The sequence below is a fragment of the Notolepis coatsorum genome, assembly GCF_963971535.1.
Source record: "Notolepis coatsorum genome assembly, chromosome: 4".
Classification (NCBI taxonomy): Eukaryota; Metazoa; Chordata; class Actinopteri; order Aulopiformes; family Paralepididae; genus Notolepis; species Notolepis coatsorum.
The window spans coordinates 134132769-134157671 of NC_140168.1; the positions used below are offsets into that span (position 1 = coordinate 134132769).

Sequence of the window (24903 nt, forward strand, 5' to 3'; positions counted from 1 at the left end):
ATGTTCCTCTTTATGCGTCATTATGTAGACCTTCTACTTCTATGGGCATTACATGCACTTTAAGTGACTGACATCTGCAACATGTCCTGGCTGGACACGCACGCACGCACACACACACACGGACACACGCACGCACACAGTCTCTCCAGTGACTCACCACTATGTATTGTCACACTTCAATACCTCTGAGTAATAAGACGTTGCGAGGGAACAGTTTGGGCCCAGGGTTTATTTCCTGTCCGCTATTGATTAGCAAACAGGGCAATAGGTAGGGGTGGGAATCACCAGTTTCATCATGATACGATACGATATCGATTCTTTGGACAACGATACGATATTTGCCGATATCACAAAGTCTCTCACGATACAATACGATACGATTAGATTCAGGTGCCTGCGATCGATATGAGATGATATCATATGCCCATTTAACACAATCAGTTATGAGACTCGCCACAGGATTTTCAAAATAAGAGTATCGATATGAATCAATCTTATTACATCGCATCGATCCGATTCGATCGTTGATAATTACATCGATGTATCGATCTGGATCGATGTATCGTCCCACCCCTAGCAATAGGCTCCTCAACAGGAAATACACTTGGGTCCATTTATGCAAATTCTGCACGGTCACTTTTTCTTACATCACTATTATGCTGGTTTTTAATTGTGTTTTTGCTCTTTTTGTATGAGAATATAACAAGATGCAACAATAAAACTGAACTGAATCATACAGTACAAGTACAGTACAACAAAAATAGGTTTGGCATCCAACCAGAGTGCAAATGTAACAATAAAGTGCAATAGTAATATACAATGTACAGGTGATTAAACGAGATATAAAATACATAAATTAGTACTACTGAGTAATAGTGCTAATCAGATGAAGACAGAGTTGTTGTATTAATATGTACAGTGATACAGGTATAAAGACACTATGGTAGTAAGTCATACTGGCCAGCAGTGTAACTAGTAAGAGTAGGTAAGGGATATGTACAGATATAGATATAGTAACTAGTAAAAAGTAGGTAAGGGATATGTACAGATATAGATATAGTAACTATTAAGAGTAGGTAAGGGAATCGGATATGTACAGATATAGATATAGTAACTAGTAAGAATAGGTAGGTAGCTCAGCCGAGCGTACCACAGGTATTGCACTACCACCTCTGCAGGTCCTATATAACAAGAGGTGCAAATTCAGAGCCTGCAGAATAATGAAAGACCCTCACCACCCCAACAACAGCCTACTTTGATTACTTGTATTATTGCACAATGTCGTTCTATTGAATTCTTATATTATTATTATTGTATTATGCACAATCATTGCGGGCAAGACCCCCCGCATTTCATTGTATACTTGTATGCCGTGACAAATAAAACTCTTGACTTGACCATATCCCTTACCTACTCTTACTAGTAACTTACTATATCTATACATATCCCTTACTAGTTACTATATATATATATATCTGTACATATCCCTTACCTACTCTTACTAGTTCAGGGCTCTACAGTGCGACCATATTGCTCGCATATGCCCCTAAAAATATGTGCGAGCGAACATGCAAAATCAAGTACTCGCACGGCGTGCAAGTGGGGCCAGCGAGTGCAGAGTACAGCCTCTCATTCGTCCTTTTTTTTTCTCCGCTGCGAGAATCGTTAAAAAACTACAAGTCCCACAGTTCACAGCTGCATAAACGTTCCAATCACAGTAGTTTCCTGTGGTCACGCGACTGGAAACCGAAAGTAATGATCAGCGGCTGCGTCACTGTCTGAGAGAGTCAAACAATAATACAGCCATGTCGAAGCCCATTCATTTTTATTTTGCGCGAAAGATACCGGAGAATGAGAAGTCAGGCGAGGCAGCTCATGTTACAGAGGTGATGGTTAACATTAACGTTAACCAAGATACTGACTCTAGCCAGCATGCTAGCGAAGTTGGCCAAGTTAGCGAGGCTACACCCACTGTAGCACCCAATGTAGCCACTGTAGCTAGCGAAGCTACACCCACTGGAGCCGGAGGGAAGACATACAAATTTAACGTGAATTGGCTAAACATTTCCCCATGGCTAGAGTTCGAAAACAATGTCATGTTTTGTAAATATTGTAAAGTAGGATCGATGCATTGCGATGCATTGTTACACCCCTACAACTGGCCCACTGTGTATGTGTGTACAGCTAACTTGGCTAGCGTTATCAACTGCAGAGCTGGACCCCAGCTGTAGCGCCGGACGGCCAGAGTGCAAGCGGTGTGGCAATAGGGTCCAGCTGCAGCGCCGGACGGCCAGAGTGCAACTGTGTGACGTCGTAATTGGCAGAATCGACTGTCAATCAATGGTCTACCTGACACGCAAACTACTGTACTGGAGGTGTACAGTATTTCAATAGGCAACCCTGAAAGGATTATTTTTCTAAAAGAGCAACACTAGCTCCCCCCTCTACTGATGGCCCTGGTTGTAAAGCCAGTGTCTCCTTTTTGTTCAATATCACTGCCTTTCTTATTAGGCCTAGTTGTTGGCTACAACTTTGCTATAGTAGGCATTAATCACTTAATTAATAGTTCAAATGTCTGTCCCATTCCCGTTTGCACACGCAGATGATACACACACACGCACACAGTGGGCCAGTGACTTTGGTGGTATGTGCTATTGCACAGATGTGTCCCGTTTGCACATGCACGCACAGTACAAATATAAATTTATTTTTGAAAAAAAAAAAAAAAACTCTGTTACTTGACATATTTTCACTGTGCTCCTAAATATTTTTGGGTGCTCCTAAATTTCTTTGTGTGCTCCTAAACTTTTTCATTTAGGAGCACCTGTGGCCCTAGTGAAAAAGGTTAGCGTAGAGCCCTGTTACTATATCTATATCTGTACATATCCCTTACCTACTCTTACTAGTTACTATATCTATATCTGTACATATCCCTTACCTATACTCTTACACTGCTGGCCAGTATGACTTACTACCGTAGTGTCTTTATACTTGTATCACTGTTTACATAATACTACAACTCTGTACATACATCTGATTGGCACTATTACTCAGTAGTACTAATTTATATATTTTATACCCAATTTAATCGCTGCATACATCTATATATAATATATATGTCTGAATATACCTGCATTTAATCCATATATGGTTGGATGCCAAACCTCTTTTCGTTGTACTATACTTGTGCTGTATAATGACTATACATTTGAATATAATCTAAACAAGCCGGTGTCTGATTAGCACTATTACTCAGTAGTACTAATTTATATATTTTATACCCAATTTAATCGTTGCACTCTGTATGATGACATGTACAATAATGCTGTATACATATATTTTTTTTTACCATACATAAATATATATATAACCTCTTTTCGTTGTACTACTTGTGCTGTATATAATGACTATATACATTTGAATCTAATCTAAACAAGCCGGTGTATAGGCCTCAACGTTACAGCTCAGGCCTGGCAGCGTCTATGCCAGGGGCCGGCAACCCTAGGCACGCGTGCCCGCATTGGCACGCAGGAGCATTTTCATTGGCACAGGGGGCAGCATTAAAAAAAGATTCCTTTGCTTTGAAATATTATAGTGAAATAGTGAAGTGTTTTGCACACCCCTATGACAGCTATACAGCTGTTCCCATGGTGCTCAGCTGTCAGCAGTCAGCTGGCCTCCCGCACCCGCGCGCAGTTCCCAGGTAATCACAGTGCCGCGGTTGCATTCTGTATGTGCCGTCCTTCATGATGGCAACCCCCGCTAAGAGAGTTAAAGCAAAGGAAATTCGGGCATTCCAGCCCTCATGGACAGACGACTACGGGTTTGTGTGTCAGAAGGACCGTGCTGCGTGTACTTTATGTTTAGAAAATGTAGTTTGCCGAACGTCAGGTGTGAAACGCCATTTTGAGACGAAGCATCAAAAAAGTTTCAAAGATCAGGCGGATAAGGCAGAATCGATTAAACGTGCCGTGGCCAGGTATGGAAAGCAAGCCAGCACCCTCAAAGTGTTCACGACTGCTAAAAACCACGCACCTGAAGCAAGCTATCGCATTGCTCATTGCATTGCGAAATGTGGAAAGCCATTCACTGATGGCAAGTATATCAAGGAGGCTTTTCTCTGTAGCCGAGATATTTTGTTTGAAGGCTTGCCAAACAAAGAGACAATCAAATCAAGGATAAAAGATATCCCCATGTCAGCTCGAAGTGTCGAGCGACGCATCAACGAAATGTCAGAAAATATCAGAGAACAGCAAACAGCTGGATTAAAAGATGCTCCGGTGTGCAGCTTAAAGTGACCAACTGTCTACAGCCACCAGATAACGGAGCTCAGTAAAGCAAAACAGGGCCAGGGATCTCACTGACAGCGACAGGTAGGCAGCTGTTTATTTTCCTACACATGGGGCTGCATGTTAACTTGAACGTCTCTCTCTCTCTCTCTCTCTCTCACTGGCCTTGCTCCGGTGGAGGGATTGGAAGAGGGTGTGCTTGTGTGTGTGTGTGCCATCATCTTAACGTTAGCCTCAGTTAAACCTTGCGACGACTGAGCTGTGTTCTGTTCTGAGCTGTGTTCTGTGTTCTAAGCTGTGTTCTGTGTTCTGAGCTGTGTTCGGGTCATGTGACACTACACATATTTAATTGAGACCCTTTATTATTTCAATTTAGCTGGAAATACATTGATACATCATTCAGTAACATTTTCAGAGCCTTATAACAAAAACATTATTACGGTCACCATTGTGACCAGTGGGATTAATCAACAAATTGCATTCTTTATTTTTTTATTTCATTTTAACATTGCACATGTTAACACTATGATCGCCGGGGACGAGTTAAGACGTCATTCCTAGCCATGCTCATTCTGCCGAAGACGCCGTAACTCGTCTTTGATGTCAATATTTAAAAAATCTGTCATCGAAATCATATTTCCTTTCCGGAGCCCTGAGACACACTGCAAAGCTCCACTCAACTCTCTAGCGGTTCAAGAGCGCCATCTGGTGGCCGATCGGCAGATCGCCAACCGGAAATGAGCCTTTGAACCGGAAGTGCTCATCCATATGTGGTCCGGGCACTCGCTATCGTTAGAGAGACTCCGTCTTGATACAGTGAACATGGATCGGTGCAAATAACTCGAAAAAACAACATGATTTGGACGTATATACTATTATACAACCTGGAAATGGATCGGGCATTTCTCCATCCCATAATAGAAAAAATTCTGTTCCACGCTCATCTGCCAGCGGCGCGAGGAAGCCACGGTAAGATTCAGCGTTATATTCTAACGTGTTCCATATAAACTGCTATGATGAACATATGACCCACTCTGGATGAATCATCTAACGCTGCCCACGGAATTATAAACGATCCCCCGCCCATCCGGTCATCATCAGATGATACGCAGTAACTTCTAGAACCACGTCCAGTTGACATTTTTTATCTCGTGCCGATTGCTATCAAACTGTATTTCATCATCAATATAATGCATTTGGAGCTATAAATCAAGTTCTGGAGAAAGCTGCAGAAAACGATAAAAACATACTTATACTTTAGACAATATTTTAGTATGAATATGTGAATGAAAAAGTTTAACGTTGCTACACCCTGAACAATACATATAGGACATTGAATGGGCCATAATAATGGCAATTTAGCAATAGAATTTAAAAAGTTATAGCCCTGCAAAGAAGGGGAACTTCTCCATAGACAAATAGAGCTGGCGAGGGATGGTAAATTATGAATTTAACCCATGGCGATTAAAGTGTTAAAGAGGGCAACGCCATTTATTTTTACTCAAAATGTGAGTATTACCAAGTCAACTTGTGTTCTTAAAACAATGACAATAAACATAGTTTTATTAGGTTGAAATAATGTGGTTGTGTACTTTTTTCTGTTAACTTATTATGGATTGAAAATTGAAAACCTTAATGCACAGTAACTGAACTCAATCTTTTTAAGTTCTGGTAACTTATTGTTTTTTACAGTGTAGTCTTGAGATCAATCGAAACTTCTTTACACGTTATACCTCACATTCACCCATTCATTCACACATTGTGGTGTTCTCCATTAGGCCTGTAGGTGGAGCTATGACACAGCATTGATTGATTGATTGATAACTTTATTAACAGATTGCAGAATGGGTACAGTACAGTACAGCTCAATACATACAATTGTTAAGGGGATGCAGACCAGAGAAAGACTTTCGTCTTGTTTAACGTACAGTACAGCACACGTACAGTACACACACCGATGGTGGAGGCAGCCCACGTGGCATTTTGGATGTGTCCAAAAATGAATGGGCAAATGTGAGTGAAATGGTCGCACTGTATGCAGCTGTTTGTCTGCATTGCATTCCCCCCGAACTCAGATTTAGGGTTGATACAAGCATCATAATAATATTGTTAATAATAACAATAACAATAATGATGTAATAATGTAAAAATTATCATTAAAAATACCTGATTATGAGAAAAAAAATTACGATGCATGGAATATTGTTGATATGGCACACTAGTTACAACTATATTTCAAACTGGCACTTCATGTCAAAAAGGTTGCTGACCCCTGGTCTATGCGAATACCAACGCAGTTGTGCGATTTGCTAATCTGATTGGCCACTGACGTTTCTGGTCATGCGACATGTGCGCCCAATCGCGAGACGAGCTGTGTCTTTGCCCATTTCCACGCCAAACAGCCTGCAAACTACCTGGCGTTCTATCGCCATGCTCTAAGACAAACTCTAACCTTAACCAACTTCGAAAGAGTGCCTAAGCTTAACCGTCGAAAGAACTTGCCGTCACGCTCTAAGACAAACTCTAACCTTAACCAACTTCAAAGAGTGCCTAAGCTTAACCAGTGTAGAAACAGGCGTCGGCCAATCAGAGAGCGTCTCCGAGAAATGCGGCTTGGTTTCGTAATCACGCACCCTGCCCATACCTGTTCCTCCCCCATGCTGCTATGACGCCCCGTGGGATCAATAATAACCCTTTCCCTGCCACCGGACAGCCGGTTAACCCTTTCACTGCCACACGACAGGTTAACCCTTTCACTGCCACGGGACAGCCGGTTAACCCTTTCACTGCCACACGACAGAAAGTTAACCCTTTCACTGCCACAGGACAGCCAGTTAACCCTGTCACTGCCACAAAACAGAAGGTTAACCCTTTCACTGCCACCGGACAGCCGGTTAACCCTTTCACTGCCACACGACAGCCGGTTAACCCTTTCACTGCCACATGACAGAAGGTTAACCCTTTCACTGCCACACGACAGCCGCCGCCGGTTAACCCTTTCACTACTACACTACAGACGGTTAACCCTTTCACTACCACACTACAGAAGGTTAACCTTTCACTACCACACTACAGAAGCTTAACCCTTTCACTACTACACTACAGAAGGTTAACCTTTCACTACAGACGGTTAACCCTTTCACTGTCACACTACAGAGGGTTAACATAGTAGCACAACAGTAAAAACATGACAATTCGCTCTATCTGATGTGATTATTGATTATCGTCTCTCGCCCTACCTGTGTCCTGTCTGAACTGCTAGTATCTGATTAGTGATTATTGATTACCTGTGTCTTGTCTGAACTGCTGCATGGAGGACTAGTATATGATCAGTGATTATTGATTACCTGTGTCTTGTCTGAACTGCTGCATGGAGCGCAGGTCTAGTATCTGATCAGTGATTATTGATTACCTGTGTCTTGTCTGAACTGCTGCATGGAGCGCAGGTCCACCACGCAGGTCTAGTATCTGATTATTGATTATTGATTACCTGTGTCTTGTCTGAACTGCTGCATGGAGCGCAGGTCCACCACGTAGGGCTAGTATCTGATGTGATTATTGATTATTGATTACCTGTGTCCTGTCTGAACTGCTGCATGGAGCGCAGGTCCACCACGTAGGGCGCGAGGCGCGCGTCTACCTGGCCGAGGACGACGCTGCCGCTGCCGCGCTGCTGCCGCGGGTCGCTGCGGCGGACCGCCGCCTCGATGTGGTGCGACACGGCCGGGCTGTAGGGCCGCCAGCGGCCGTGCTCGTTCAGCCATTCCCACACCACCACGGCGGACGCGAGTAACATCCTACTCCTGCAAAGAGAAAACATCGAAGAAGAGGCGTGTAAATGCAAAAAAAAAAGAAGAAGCGGTCATTTAGAAAAGACCGCTCCTCCGCCGCGCATCCCCGCGCTGCACAGCGGCGCCGCCGCCGCGTCCATCTTGGACGGTTTGATGTGCCCGCCTCGTATCTCCCTCTTGTTTATTAATGTTTATTAATAATAACAGTGCCGCTTGCGTGGTGACATTATTATGCAGACCCCTATACCTTCTTCCATGTTGATTTATGTACAGGCGCGCAGCGAATACTCCCCCGTTCCTGTTTGTTCTCCTATCGGAGCGCGAGGGCGACGGGACCGCCGCGCGGGTTCAGCGCGTCTCTCTCCCTATGCAGATAAGTGACGTCACTGGCGTCACCACAAGCAGTTTAGGCTGAGAGTTGCGTCGACTGGAATCATCACAATCAAGTTAGGCTGAGAGGAGAGTAGGGTCCAGCTGCAGCTCCGGAGGTGGCCATTGATTGATTGATTGAAAAGTTTATTAACAGATTGCAGAATGGGTACAGTACAGTACAGCTCAATACATACAATTGTTAAGGGGATGCAGACCAGAGAAAGACTTTCGTCTTGTTTACATCAGGGTCCCCCATTTTCAATTCATCATAACATATATGACACACACGACATACAGATAGACAGTACTGCTACTGTACATCTATACATTTATGACATACCAGATTTGCAAATACAGTACTGTTTGTGATACAAAAAGTGTCCAGAAAAGAGTGTATATAACTGTACATTGGAGGAGGTTGGGTAGGTGGGGTGGGGTGGGGTGGGGGGGGGGGGGACTGTACATTGGAGGTGGCCCTCTGAGCAATTTTACGTTGAATAGACGTTTAAAAGACGTCTAAATGGCCCATAGACGTCTAGGCTAAATTCGGTCTAGAATGGGGTGAAAAGTGAAAGTTTGGTAGACGTCTATTCTAGACGTGTTTTGAACGTCTAGTGTTTTGAACGTCTAAGCTTAGACGTTGTTTCAACGTCATGACATAGACGTCTAAAATCAGTCTAAAGTGGGGTGAAAAGTGAAAGTTTGGTAGACGTCTATTCTAGACGTGTTTTGAACGTCTAAGCTTAGACGTGTTTTGAACGTCTAAGCTTAGACGTTGTTTCAACATCATAACATAGACGTCTAAAATCAGTCTAGAATGGGGTGAAAAGTGAAAGTTTGGTAGACGTCTAAGCTTAGACGTTTTTTGAACGGCTAAGCTTAGACGTGTTTTGAACGTCTAAGCTTAGCCGTTGTTTCAACGTCATGACATAGACGTCTACCAAACTTTCACTTTTCACCCGACTTTAGACTGAATTTAGCCTAGACGTTTAATCAACGCATTACATTAAAGCATGAGCGTTGAAAATGCATTGTTTAAACATTAACACATCAATAACATGGAATAATCAAAAGTTTGCAGTTTTTATAAAAAAAAATTATTTTAAAATACTAAAGGCCGGCCCCAACACACACATACATAGCAACTGAACATTTTGAAAGATTAAAGATGGAGCTGATAGCGGATCTATTTGAGGTAAGAGTGTCGCATCCTCCCGGTCTTCATCACTCCGAGACAGCGAGAGGTGCATGGAGGGTCGCATCCTCCCGGTCTTCAGCACTCCGAGACAGCGAGAGGTGCATGGAGGGTCGCATCCTCCCGGTCTTCAGCACTCCGAGACAGCGAGAGGTGCATGGAGGGTCGCATCCTCCCGGTCTTTAGCACTCCGAGACAGCGAGAGGTGCATGGAGGGTCGCATCCTCCCGGTCTTCAGCACTCCGAGACAGCGAGAGGTGCATGGAGGGTCGCATCCTCCCGGTCTTCAGCACTCCGAGACAGCGAGAGGTGCATGGAGGGTCGCATCCTCCCGGTCTTCATCACGGGACGTCCAACACTCCTGGACAGGGAGACAGGGAGACGGGACAGGCGTTAAGACAGCTCCCGTGATTGTGATGGGCGGACATAGCAATAGATACAAGTGGTAAGTACAGGGCTGTACGCTAAGCTTTTTCACTAGGGGCACACAAAAAATATTTTTTAGGGGCACATTTTTTAATAACAATTTTACCATTATTAAAAAAATATGTTCCTCCTGCCTCATTACTGTGGTCCTTTTATTTAACATTTAAGTGCGTTTGTTTTCAGGTTTGTATCTTTTATAATGAACCAACTGAGAAAGTGTGTATCACTAATAGAACAAAAACAACAAACTGTGTGTGTGTGTGTGTGTGTGTGCGCACGCTAGTACTCCTTGAATGAGATCATCACAACACACACACACCATTGCATTAATCAGGAGGACAAGAAACTCTGCATACATTTGTTTCACAATGAAAAGTGCTTTAGAAATAAAATTTATTATTATTATTATTGTAAATAACCCCATGAAAGGTTTATTATTTGTATGGGTAATTACCTGCTTCATATTTGTGATGTTACTGGTTTCAGTGTGTGCCTAAAGTGATCAATGTGTTGGGCCGTTTATAGAGATCTATGCCAATTAATGTTTATGTATATCCGGGACTTTTTTTTATAAGAATTGAGAGGTATTTGTATATGTGACCTTTATTTTGAAAACAGTGTTGCGACGCAACCTTATTTACATTTGCACTTTTGACAGTGAAATGTTCAGTCCAACTTAGCTCGAAGGAAAGACTAATCAAAAAGGTTTAATTGACCCGTATGAGGCTCTTACGGTAGGACTTTGTTTATAGAAGTGAATGAATGAATGAATGAAAACTTTATTTAACAGATTGCAGAATGGGTACAATACAGTACGGCTCAATACATACAATTGTTAAGGGGATGCAGACCTGAGAAAGACGTTTGTCTTGTTTCCATCAGGGTCCCCCATTTTCAATTCATATAGACATATATGACATACATGACATACAGATAGTCAGTACTGCTACATCTATACATTTATGACATACCAGATTTGCAAATACAGTACTGTTTGTGATACAGAAGGAGTCAAGAAAAGGGAGTATATACATTTGACGTAGAAACTGTACATTGGAGGAGGTTGGGTGGGGGGGGTTGGGTACATTGGGATATTGACAACCATACTGGGTAATTTACATTGGAGGTGGTTGGGGGGGGGGGGGGGCGGGGGGCACACTGTATAAACAAGTAACACTGTACATTGAGGGGGGGGGGAGGAGACACTGTACAAACAAACACAATTGTACATTGAACTATTGACAAAACCATACTAGGTAAATGACTGTACATTGGAGGGGGTTGGGTTAGGATATTTACAGGGGCCAGTGTTGAATTGCAGTCTCCCGTAGGTGTCCCTTTAGAGAGGTTTTGAAAGTGGGTAGTGATCCACATTCCTTTACAGCTTTGGGTAGGGCGTTCCACATTGATGTGGCATAATTGCGAAACGTGTTTAGTCCCTTATTTGAGCCGAATCTGGGTTTAACATGATTTGTGGAGCTCCCTCTGGTGTTGTGATCGTGGTATTCACTGACCTTTGGGAAGTATTTTGACATGTACATGGGTACCTTGGTCGTGTAGTGTATCTTGTAGACCAGGCCCATTGCAAGTTGTTGTACTCTGTCGTCTACTCTAAGCCATCCTAGGTTGTCAAAGTGGGCAGGGGTGAGGTGGGTTCTAGGAGTAAGGTCAAGCAGTAGTCTGACCAGTTTGTTTTGAGATGTTTGTAATTTTGTTTTTAGCGCCTTTGAGGTGCTTTGGTACCATGAGGTGCAAGCATAGTCGTAGTACCCCTGAATGAGTGCTCCTGCCAGAGTCTTCAGGGTGTTCTTGTTTACCAGAGAGGAGATCCGGTACAAGAATCGAGTTCGTTGGTTGACTTTTTTTATTACATTGGATGCCATTTTGTCACAGGAGAGATTAGCCTCTAGGATGGAACCCAGGTAGGTAATTTCATCTTTCCTTGTGACAATATTGTCACCCACTGTAACTGAGAAGCCGTCGGTCTTGCTGAGTTTGTTATTTGAACCGAAGAGAATGGACTCTGTTTTGCCCATGTGTAATGATAGTTTGTTATCAGCGAGCCATATGCAGATTCTGCCTAGTTCCGAGCTGAGGGTTTTTTCAACCTGTAACTTGTTCTTGTCAGAGACCAGCAGGGCTGAGTCGTCCGCAAACAGGAACAAGTTGCAGTCACAAGCTGACGACATGTCATTTGCATAAATTAGGAACAGTAGCGGTCCTAGTATGCTTCCTTGTGGAACACCACAGCTCACTGTGAGGGGGGGGGATAGGGTACCGTTTACCTCCACCATCTGTTCCCTCCCCTCAAGGTAGGATTGCATCCAGCTCACTGATAGCCTATCAAAACCAATTGCTTTTAGCTTGTCAATCAGAATGGAGTGATTGACCGTGTCAAAGGCCTTTTGTAGGTCCAGCATGACCATGCCGCAGTATTTGCCTGCGTCCACCTCTTGTTTGAGGTGGTCATTCAAATAGAGAAGGCATGTGTCAGTGGAGTGGGATGTTCTGAAGCCAGATTGGAATTCGTAGATTAGATTTTTTTCCGCTAGGTACTTTTCGACCTGTTCGTAGACTATTTTTTCCATGACTTTCGAGATGGAGGTGAGAATAGAAACAGGGCGGTAGTTGCCTGGGTCTAATTTGCTGCCCTTTTTGTGCAGAGGGGTCACCCTCGCAATTTTGAAGTCCTTGGGGACGTGTCCCTGTTTTATGGAGAGGTTTATTATGTGTGTGATGATTGGTGTGATGGCGGCTGCTGAGTCTCTGAGGAATTTGGAGGGGATGTTGTCATGGCCAGTGGCCTTGTTAGGTTGGAGGGCGCTCAGTTTATTGAGTACCTCATCTGTTGTTACCATTTCCAGCTTGAAGTCGTCCTTGCGGACCCCTAGGTTTTTGTAGTAAGCTACTATGTGTTCTACCCCATAAAGCCCTGAGTGGGAGGGTAGTTTGTTTACCAGTGTTGTGGCTATGTTTGTGAAGAAAATGTTTAAGTAATTGGCTACATCCAGCTTGTCTGTGATGAGCGTGTTGTCCGTTTTTATGTTTATGTTTGAGAATCTGGTTTTAAGTTTTTTACTGCATCCTAGTTGATTATTGAGTAATTTCCAAAGTTCACATGGTTTGTTTTTGTTTTCCTCAGTTTTGTCATTGATGAAATTCTTTTTTGCAGTTTTGATCATGGAGTTTACGTCGTTTCTTAGTCTGTTTCTTTCTAGTTTGAGTTCAGTCACGTGGGCTTGGAGTTCACTGCTCGTGCTTTTAGTAAGCTTTGACTGACTTTTACGAAACTCAGAGCATTTTTTGTCTCTGGTTTTCATAGCGGCCAGTATTTCGGAGTGCATCCACGGCTCAGCGCGATTTTTTACCCTGGTGGTTCTTAGGGGGGCCATGTCGTTTAGTATTGCTGAGAATTTGGTTTTGAAACCAAGCCATGTTTCGTCAACCAGTGTACCATTGAGTTCATCTGACCAGTCCAGACTCTCCAGTTCAAGGTTGAAGGCCTCGCTAGAGTAGGTTTTGAGGTCTCTAGATGTGGAATGTAATACTATGCAAAACGAGAAATAAACAGTGATTTTACCAGCAGTAAAGTTGCAAGCCACTTTCATTTCATATACGGGGAACAGACAATTATTAGTATTATCTTATTTGCATATTGTCTCATTATTAGATATATAGCAGCCATTTAGATATAGATAGGTTGATACTTTATTGATCCCCGGTGTCAATTTAAGTAGACAGTATTTCACGTCCTAATATTGGGGTACTCACCTAATGCATGGCTGAACCTGAACGTTAGAAGTAGGGCTGGGCGATATGGCCTAAATATGATATCACGATATTTTCTGACCTTTCGGCGATACACATCACGATGTTTTTCTTTTTCCCCCCAAACAATTCATTATGAGGCTTACCAAGACAGTATTTGAGTTTGCAAGCTAACATTAAAGACAAAATAAAATACCCATGCATTTAGCATTTTTATATTATATATTAGATTTAGATTATTGGATTATAAGATTATATATTGCATATATTTAGCAATGAGATATTATATGATTTAGATATGAAATATGATTAATTGAAAATGGGGGACCCTGATGTAAACAAGACGAAAGTCTTTCTCTGGTCTGCATGCCCTTAACAATTGTATGTATTGAGCTGTACTGTACCCATTCTGCAATATGTTAATAAAGTTTTAAATCAATCAATCAATCAATCAATCAATCAATCAATCAATCAATAGCATTTTAGCATTTTTATGTAACTACTGTATATTTGTATGTCTCTAAATGTTTTGATGAATTGAAAATGGAGGACCCTTGTGTAAAAAAGCCGAAAGTCTTTTTCTAGTCTTCATCCTCCAGTCCACTGTTGTTGTATTGAGCTGTACTGTATTGTACCCATTCTGCAATCGTTAATAACGTTTTCATTCATTCAATCATTCAGCCGGCAACAGAATAATTTTGATCGACAGTCGAGTCTGCCAATTACGTCACACCGCTTGCACCCGCCCTGCTGTTCTTAGCACCAATCGGCAAGCGCTATGCGTTTTTTACTTTCCTGAAAGTCCTCCATTGATTTTGATGAGAGCTCAGCTCAACGACAATTTTCATAGCACCACGACATTGTGTCGCACTGTACAGCCTTGGTTGTAGGCTAATGTTTTACAATTTTTTTTATCCAATTTGTATGGATTAATTTAGGAGTGAAATGCGAATGAAGGGTTGAAATCACTACTCACAACGTTGCTCCCAGATATTATTTTTCACTCGCAACGGCCAAATTAATAGGCAATTTGCGATCATCTCGTCGCAGTGTACAGCCCTGCAAACATTAGAGCTGCTACGTCAGCCATCAAATGTTACAGCTAACACTAGTTGCGTTAATCAAAGATGGTCTTTGAACAGTGGCTAGTTAGCTGCAATATTTGGTAGCAAATGCAAGCTCCAAAGTTTTGGAAGCTAATGTTAGCACTAAAAGCAAGAGGATGCGTTTGCTGTGCATTGTGGAGCACTGGGCGACCTCATTAATGGGGCACCATACTTACTTCAGTGCCCCAAGCAGACAGTCCGCTCTCCCTGCAGGCAGCAGACAATGGCATTCTTAGCGACGGCCAGTGGGAAAAGCTGATTCAGTCAATTATGGACCAAATCCCAGTTAATGTAGCCGAGGCACAGAAAAGCCGCCCCCCCCCCCCCCCCCCCCACAAGGGCCAGCTCCTTGTGTTTAGCCAGCTTGACCAGGTCCACCCAGCCTGGCACCTTCAGCTTTCCTGACCTGGTGACAGAAGAAATGTATCATAACAGGAGGCCCTGTGGAATATGCTTTTTTTATATTCTCTTAATAGTGTGACTGTCACACCCCTTGGAGGAAATTAATTAAGTCAACTCACTTTTTCAGGAAGGCCGCCAGGGCACGAACAAACTCCTGTTGGTTCACATCTTTCACTGACGCCCGGCATCTGGACACATGCAACAGAACATTACATTTTAAATAGGGATTAACATAAGTATTTGACCTCTAGACTAACGTACAAGTGTCTTCTCAATACAAGTATATTCGATTTAGTTACACAGAATATTGGCAGCAGGTCACAGCATAATTTAAGCTGCAGTTGCCATATCTGACATTGAAAATGGGGGACCCTGATGTAAACAAGACGCAAGTCTTTCTCTGGTCTGCATCCCCTTAACAATTGTGTGTATTGAGCTGTACTGTATTGTACCCATTCTGCAATCTGTTAATAAAGTTTTCAATCAATCAATGACATGGTGTGAGCGACACATATTCCCGATTCATAAAGCCAGGGACTAACGTTGTTAGCTAAACATGGGCTAAATAAGATAACTGTGAGGGTACACTTGCAAGATCTCCTATTAGGTTGCGTAGCCACTTGGTCGTTATTCCCATATATATCTATGGTTAGTCCTACCGGCGAGATATGCGACAGTAATGTTACACAGCTAGTGTCAGACTGGGGCTTACGTTAGCATATGCTAACATGATAGCCTAGCTTTGAGACTAGCGCGGTTAATACCATGAACATAAACAATCTGAGGCTGATGGCCACAACAATGCGCAGATTTTAATAAAATAGTGACAGTATTCCTAATTGTACACTATTCTACATAAGAGCAGCTAGCTAGCAGGCCTCAACGCGGTAGCATGGGGGCAGCCATCACTGAAATGATCGTAGTGCGCGTGCAACATGTAAGATCTAACCATTTTTTATAGAAATACAAGCACGTACACTCGTATGAACCAACTACACATGCCATTAGATATATAGTAGTCAACCCGGTTACGTTTCGAGAGGGAATAGTAATGGACTTGGCCACATTTTATTAAAATAATAGAGACACTGAGACAGACATTTACCTTGCTTGTGGACAGCGCGAAGGGACCAGGGTGGAACAGGGTTTCCAACCCGTGTTAAAACGGGCGACTCTCGTGCGATTACGCGAGACTTCCGCGTTGCCCCCTCCCTCTCAGCACCACTCATTGATTGATTGATTGGTTGATTGAAAAGTTTATTAACAGATTGCAGAATGGGTACACAGTACAACTCAATACACACAATTGTTAAGGGGATGCAGACCAGAGAAAGACTTTCATCTTGTTTACATCAGGGTCCCCCATTTTCAATTCATCATAACATAATATGACATACATTTTTTTATTTTACCTTTATTTTACCAGGTAGTCACTTGAGATCAAAGATCTCTTTTTCGAGCAAGACCTGGCCAAAATGGCAGCAAAACAAAAACAAACATACAAATACACAAAACACAGACAGAGACATAAAAGGCAAAGTGGGGCAAGGGGATACATTTGAGCTGCAGCTAACTAGATTGAATGGGATTGGGGGAGATTGGATTTATGACATACCAGATTTACAAATACAGTACTGTTTGTTTGTGATACAAAAAGAGTTAAAAAAAATAAAAAAAATAAGAGAGTATATACATTTGACGAAGAGACTGTACATTGTATAGGAGGTGGGGTGGGGGGGGGGTTGGGTAGGTGGGGTGGGGGAGGCGGACTGTACATTGGAGGTGGTTGGGTGGGGCGGGGGGTGGGTAGGCGCGGGGGGGGGGGGGGTAACTGTACATTGGATTATCGATGAAACCTTACTAGGTCCAAGAAGAGGGTCTTGTGTATTACTGGATTAGGACATTTACTGTACATTGGAGGGGGTTGGGTTAGGATATTCACAGGGGCCAGTTTCGAATTGCAGTCTCCCGTAGGTGCTCCTTGAGAGTGGTTTTAAAAGTGGGTAGTGATTCACATTCCTTTACAGCTGTGGGTAGGGCGTTCCACATATTATGCACATATTCTTGAGGATACTACATATATGCAGTGAAAGGGTTAACATACTGTGTATTGTCGCAGTGAAAGGGTTAACCATTTGGTAGTGTGGCAGTGAAAGGGTTAACAATTGTGTGTATTGAGCTGTACTGTACTGTACCCATTATGCAATCTGTTAATAAAAAATATCAATCAAGGCTAGGCTAAATTCGGTCTAGAATGGGGTGAAAAGTGAAAGTTTGGTAGACGTCTATTCTAGACGTGTTTTGAACGTCTAAGCTTAGACGTGTTTTGAACATCTAAGCTTAGACGTTGTTTCAACGTCGTGACATAGACGTCTAAAATCAGTCTAGAATGGGGTGAAAAGTGAAAGTTTGGTAGACGTCTATTCTAGACGTGTTTTGAACGTCCAAGCTTAGACGTGTTTTGAACGTCTAAGCTTAGACGTTGTTTCAACGTCATGACATAGACGTCTAAAATCAGTCTAGAATGGGGTGAAAAGTGAAAGTTTGGTAGACGTCTATTCTAGACGTGTTTTAAACGTCTAAGCTTAGACGTTGTTTCAACGTCATGACATAGACGTCTAAAATCAGTCTAAAGTGGGGTGAAAAGTGAAAGTTTGGTAGACGTCTATTCTAGACGTGTTTTGAACGTCTAAGCTTAGACGTGTTTTGAACGTCTAAGCTTAGACGTTGTTTCAACGTCATGACATAGACGTCTAAAATCAGTCTAAAGTGGGGTGAAAAGTGAAAGTTTGGTAGACGTCTAAGCTTAGATGTGTCTTGAACGTCTAAGCTTAGACGTGTTTTGAACGTCTAAGCTTAGACGTTTAAACAATGTCTAAAATGGGGTGAAAAGTGAAAGTTTGGTAGACGTCTAAGCTTAGACAAGATTCTCCTGGGCTAAATGAGAGCTATGAATAGACACACACACACACACACACACACACACACACACACACACACACACACACACACACACACACACAGTCAGAAGAACGTTCAGACATGTTATTTAATCATGCAGGATTGTGATCAGTCAGGTTTCCCAGCACTATCAGCGCCACCTGCTGATCAAATGGCAAACCATCTGCACAGCAGACTCACCAGCTTCCCCGTTACACTCGCCTCCCTAAACTCACGCCCCTCAGGACATCTGGGTCACATCTGTGCATATTGTTAATATTTTCAGATGTGAATGCATTGAAATAATAAGTTTAGTGCATAGTTTAAAATACGTCTAAGCTTAGACAAGATTATCCTGGGCTAAATGCGAGCGATGGATAGACGTCACCTTAAATCTTCGGAAATATCGTGCTCAGATATTTGTAGGCGCGTTTGCAGGACGTCTGTGGTGCATATTTTTCATATTTGGAGATGTTAATGCATTGAAATAATAAGTTTAGTGCATAGTTTAAAATACGTCTAAGCTTAGACAAGATTATCCTGGGCTAAATGCGAGCGATGGATAGACGTCACCTTAAATCTTCGGAAATATCGTGAAAAAATGGGAAAGAGCAGGTCTTTGAATTTACACGAATACAGTTAGTGCATTCAACTAATTCATTTATAATCCTTTTGTGATCATGTTTTAATCAAGTAAACTTCCGTTGTTTATGGAGAATGTTGAATTTACTGGTTTCTCTCGCGTTGATTGAAAACTGACAACTCAGTTAAATTGAGTAGAGTCACCAACCGGAAATAGTATACCGGAAATAGTATTCGACCGCCAGAAAGTGTGATGGACTCTGAGAGAAGAACTGAAAATTCGTCTTTTGAGAAAGAACTCCCGAATTGAAAGTAAGTTCATCAAATTGATTTATGTTGGTGTTCAAGTGGGCACTGGGCGACATTTCCTCTATTAGTCTGTCTATCAGACAAGCGTTGGGTTAGCCACTGGCTAGCTACACAGCATAAAATGTTTGGACAGCTCGCGTTAGCTACAATAGACAAGCTAGCTAACGTTAGCTACAATAGACAAGCTAGCTAACGTTAGCTTTAGACAAGCTAGCTAACATTAGTTAGTGCCTCTAAGGTATGATTATAGCTGGGTAGCTAGCTAACGTTAGCTATAGACAAGCTAGCTAACGTTAGTTAGTGCCTCTAAGGTATGCTTATAGCTGGGTATGCTAGCTAATGTTAGCTATAGACAAGCTAGCTAACGTTAGCTATGGTTAATTAGGGCCCGGTCACACATGTGTGAAAAATAGAATGGGAGGCGCATTTTCTCCCGCAATAATTTTGTGAATGTGTGACTGCCTGGGCCCTAACGTTACTTAGATAGCTAGCTAGCTCACTGTGTTATATTGTCTAACGTACAGCTTGTGTTAGCTACAATAGACAAGCTAGCTAACGTTAGCTATAGACAAGCTAGCTAACGTTACTTAGTGCCTCTAAGGTATGCTTATAGCTGGGTAGCTAGCTAACGTTAGCTATAGACAAGCTAGCTAACGTTAGTTAGTGCCTCTAAGGTATGCTTATAGCTGGGTAGCTAGCTAACGTTAGCTATGGTTAATTAGGGGCCCGGTCACAATAATTTTGTGAATGTGTGACTGGGCCCTAATGTTACTTAGCTAGCTAGCTAGCTAGCTCACTGTGTTATATTGTCTAACTACTAGCTAGCTAAATGAAGTCCCATTGATGAATAGAAATAAGCTCAACACTGCAGTGATCAGTGAAATTATTGTTTGTTTCAGGTTCATGGTGTCTACGGTCAAATTGTCTCCTTGTATTTAAAGTTATATCCATTAATTATGAATTGATAGCACTAGTACATTTCCATAATGTTTTGAATTGTTAGAGAGATCAAGCAACCCCCCACCTACAGGGCTTGTATTTGGTTGTCGGTATCCTATTATTATGCAAAGTCTAGGTGATAAGTGCCGGCGACGAGTCATTTTTGTGTCGTCGCGCCGGCACTTACCACCTAGACTTTGCATAATAATAGGATGCGCGCACTTCGGCCTCAGTGACGAAGCCCAAACGTCGTTTGACCGCGTATGCCCAGCACTGCACCCCTGGTTACAGGTGCTGGGAATGTAACAGAAATGATCAAGTAGGTCCCAAGCTTTTGCATCACTATTAAGGCATTCTTTAACAGCATCATAACACATTAAAACACATTTAGCTGGTTAGTGTTTGTCCTTGTATTTAAAAATATATCCATTATTTATGAATTGATAGCACTAGTACATTTCCATAATGTTTTGAATTGTTAGTGCAGTAGACCTTTTTATTATAATTAGGCCTAGTGATCAGAGCTTTAATAATGTAACTAATGATGGTCTTGAATTATGTTACAGGGTTAGGTGCTGGGAATGTGGAGATGTAAGGGGTGCACAGAAACTGTATCAAGTAGGTTCAAGCTTTTGCATCACTACAGGTTAAGGCATCCACGATTTGGAAGTAGTTATCCCTTTCCATGTACGTACCTGTACTGCCCATGTACATTTAAGACGTGGAATGCCCTTATTGTCCACCACAATAAAACCCATTCCACTGGGGTCACTCGGAAAGAGAAGGCAATATTCAGTTGCAGCCTTTGTGCTTGCAGGGATTTAGCATCAGAGAAGGATTATTTTTGTCATATAAATGCACATCTCAAAAGAAGTGAGACGGTTGATTGTATGTTTTTAGGCTGTGACTTTAAAACAAACATTTCTGGTACATTTAAGTCACACAAAAACAGAAAACACTGCCCATCACACATTGGTTGATTTTAAACCTGGAGTGATTGTAACTACGATAGCATCTCTGAATGAATTGGAGGCAAATAGTCAGGAGTGTGTAGAGTAGTCAGATACTGCCATTCCTTCAAGTAGTCATTCTCATACTGAGGACTTGCAGGAGGTCATAGAGCAAGGATTTGCAGCTGCTTTGCTGAAGTTGGAGCATTTGGTCCATGTACCAAGCACTGCTCTTGATGTGTTTTTAGGGGAACTCCATCATTTGATTTCTTCTGCACCTGTTCCATTATCTTGTGACATTGTGAGTGACATCTTTCATCAGAAAAACCTCACTGTTGATGAATGTACAATTAGAGAAACTGTTAATGCAATTTATTCTGGTAATCCTGTGCAAAGGTCCATACAAAAAGGTGGCCCCCTAAGTACAGCACATCTGTGTAAGCAGTATTACAAGGAGAACTTCAGTGTTGTAGAGCCAGTGGAATACATTCTAGATCGTAAAAACGAGCGCAGTTTCCAATATGTCCCATTATTGAAGTCCCTGCAGCAACTGTTGGGTCGAAGGGATATCATTGATAACGTTGTTGAGTGCCATCAAAGACAGGAAGGCACATATCAGTACAAGTCCTCAAGAGATGGTTCCCTATTTAAGGGTAATAGTTTCCTCGCTGGAGAAAAGCCAACTATCATCCTAAATTTGTATGTGGATGACTTTGAAACCTGTAGCCCCCTTGGCACCTCGCGAAAGAAGCATAAGCTTTGTGCTGTTTATTGGGTGTTGGCTAACTTGCCTCCGGGTTCTCATTCCTCGTTAACATCGATCTACTTGTCAGTTTTGTGCAAAACCGATGATGTTAAAATCTATGGTTATGCAAAAATCTTTGAACCGCTTCTACAAGATCTGAAAACTTTGGAGGAGCTGGGTGTTTATGTCCCACTGTTGGGTGAGTCAGTTAAAGGTACAATATTCAGTGTAGTGGCTGACAACCTAGGAGCACACAGTGTCGCTGGATTTTTGGAGAGTTTTTCAGGGGAATACTACTGCAGATTTTGCACAGGAAAGAGCAGTGAACAGTGGGAGGAAACGCTCATGAAAATTGGAGTTTGCTCCGGTTCTTACCTTTTTTGGTTGGTTCACTTGTACCTGAAGACGAGCCTGCATGGCTTGTTCTTATGGATCTGAAGGACATCACTGAGCTTGTAGTTGCCCCTGTACATAGTGATGACTTGCTGGCTTTTTTAGAAAGTAAAATCCTAGAGCACAGGCAGAGATACCAGGAGTTGTTCCCTGCCATCAGGCTGCTACCAAAACACCATTATCTGGAGCACTACCCCCAGATGTTTAGGCTGTTTGGTCCACTTGTCAGACAGTGGACAATGCGATTTGAGGCTAAGCATAGCTTTTTTAAACAGGTTATCAGACACACAAGCTGCTTCAAGAATGTGCCCCTCTCTTTAGCCTCAAAGCATCAGATGATGATCGCTTACCATCTGAGCTCTCCATGTCTGAGCAAGCCTAAGCTAGAGGTCTCAGCTGTATCCACTCTACCAGTAGACTTACTCAAAGAGGAAATAGCACAAGTCATCAGGCAAAAGTTCCCTGACACGACTGAGGTTCAACTTGCACAGTGTGTGACAACCAATGGCATAACCTATAGGAAGGGAATGATAGTGGCCCACAGAGCAGAAGGGGGATTGCCTGAATTTAGTGAAATTGATCAAATCTGCATTTTACAAGAGAGTGTATTCTACATTGTCCAAGAGCTTTGTGGTTGGTACAGAGAGCATTATAGAGCCTTCAAACTCAGCCCAGCACCCACAAGAACATTCACTTTTGTGGCACTCTGTGAACTCCTGGATACTTATCCACTGGTTGACTACAAGATTGGATCAGCCTGCATGGTGACATTGAAAAGGCATATTGAAATAAAAGGTCTGTCTGTCTGTCACCGTCACTGTCTGTCATTGTCACTGTCTGTCTGTCACTCATTCTCTGTCACTGTCACTCACTCTCTGTCACGGTCTATCTCTGTCTGTTTGTCACTCACTCACTGTCTGTTACTGTCATGGTCTGTCACTGTTTGTCTGTCATAAAAGGTGTGCTATCAGGGGGGAATGGGGGTTATTGGGGAAAAGGTAGTCTCACGTTAGTGGAGAGAGGTCTGGTTTCCATTCACAAACTTACTGTACTCAATACTTGAAAAGTAGGCTTTTACCACTTAATTTGAAATCTGAAATGTATGGATGTCTGATGTCTAATAACTTTTTTTGTGTCTCTACAGAGTAAAAGACTTTGATGATGGCGACTCCTGTGATCCTTAAGATCATCTTGACTGATGGCAGCTCTCAGAGATGGACTCTCTCCCATGGATTCCCTGCATCCGTTGATGGCCTTCTTATTGAAGTGATGAAACAGTGTGGACTTCAGGGCAGCTTCAGACTTCAATTTAAGTACTCCTTGTTTGGAAATGATTTCCTTAACCTTACCTCCATTTCAGAACTAGAAGACAAAGGTAATCTTAAAGTTGTGGATATGTCAAGGCCCATTGTTCTCTATCCAGTCCTAAACCCCCAAGCTCTCGATCCTTTCTCTGGAAATACTTCTCTGCTCTCGTCGGATGGATCTATGGATACAGATATACTGTCATCGAGTGAGTCTACAACGTCCTCTTGGCCTACTTCTTCTCAAGTGCCTGAATCTGTGGATCCAGATGTACTGCCATCAATTGAGTTTAGGAGCTCATGGTCCTCTTGGCCTGCTGTTTTCCACATGCCTAAGTTCCCCTATGATGCTGAAATAAAACTTGAGCAGGCAAATTTAGCTTATAGTCAAAATGGCACTGTACTTACCCCTGATCCCAAGTTGAAGTCAGCCATCCTTGATGGTTTAGTGCAGGAAATTGTTCTGTATAAAGTCTGTCAGTGATACGGAGATGGAACAAACAGCCCAGAGTCTTATCAAGGCACATCCATGTTTAACTGAGAAGGGGTCCAGCACTGGATATGGCGCATGGAAGATGAGTTTAAAATATAAATTGGGTAACTACCGCAGAGAGCTGAGACATCTGGGCTGCCCAGAGGTGACGGTGAACTCTTTAAGAAACAAACCAACAGGAAAGCGTGCAGCCTTTGGTGTCAAAAAGGCCAAGAGAGCAGAGGTTAACTTCTGCCCACCATACCCATCAGCAGAAACGGAGGAAAGTCTGGAGGCCATGCAGAAAGATCTACTCTTGGATGTGAAGAAGAGGAACAACAGAGATGTTGTGAAACTGAAGATGGAGAAGACTTTCGCACATAGAAGACTTGAAGTCGGCTGTGATGCACCAATGGTGGAGCCTTTCATGGCAAGGTGGCCAGCTCTCTTTGAAGTCAGTGAGGTATGGCTTATCTCATCTTGGATTTGCTGTTGATAACGTTACAAGGGAAGTGTTGGGTCCATTGTCAAACTGCTAATATGATTTTATATTTCGTTGTGCTATATCTCCCCCTTCCTGATCGGCTGTATATATAACAGTGGCTTTCTACCCTCTAACCATTTTATTCTGATTCCTGTGCTTTTTACCTGTCTTCAGATCTATGCTGAATTCAAGAGAATCACCACCATGCCACTTCAGTCCAAGTTCCTGTCTCAGCTTGATCTCCACTCTGACAACCTGACGAAGCTGTTCCAAAAGAGGGGAGGACAGCTAGGGGAAAAGCTCAAAAGGCAAATGGCACAAATGGCTGACGTAAGTGCTAACTGGTCCCACTGTCATGAAAAACCTACAAAATTTTGAATTATGGCTGTTTTGGGGGAATTAAGATTTTTTTTATTGGAGGAAAGGCTATGGAAAT

General features: G+C 42.5%; 1 protein-coding gene across 3 annotated transcripts in view; it reads right to left on the reverse strand.

Annotated features, from left to right (window-relative positions):
• Positions 1 to 8406, reverse strand: part of dtx4a (deltex 4, E3 ubiquitin ligase a) — a 159843-nt gene extending 151437 nt beyond the window's left edge. For 2 of the 3 annotated variants that reach the window (XM_084313628.1, XM_084313630.1), the window contains exon 1: positions 7863 to 8169. In XM_084313628.1, the coding sequence (XP_084169754.1) occupies positions 7863 to 8109 (247 nt within the window). In that variant the 5' untranslated portion in view covers positions 8110 to 8169. Of the gene's footprint in view, positions 1 to 7862; positions 8170 to 8327 lie in introns of those variants that run through there. The other variant, XM_084313629.1, reaches the window with a different exon arrangement.
• Positions 8407 to 24903: the final 16497 nt, after the last annotated feature.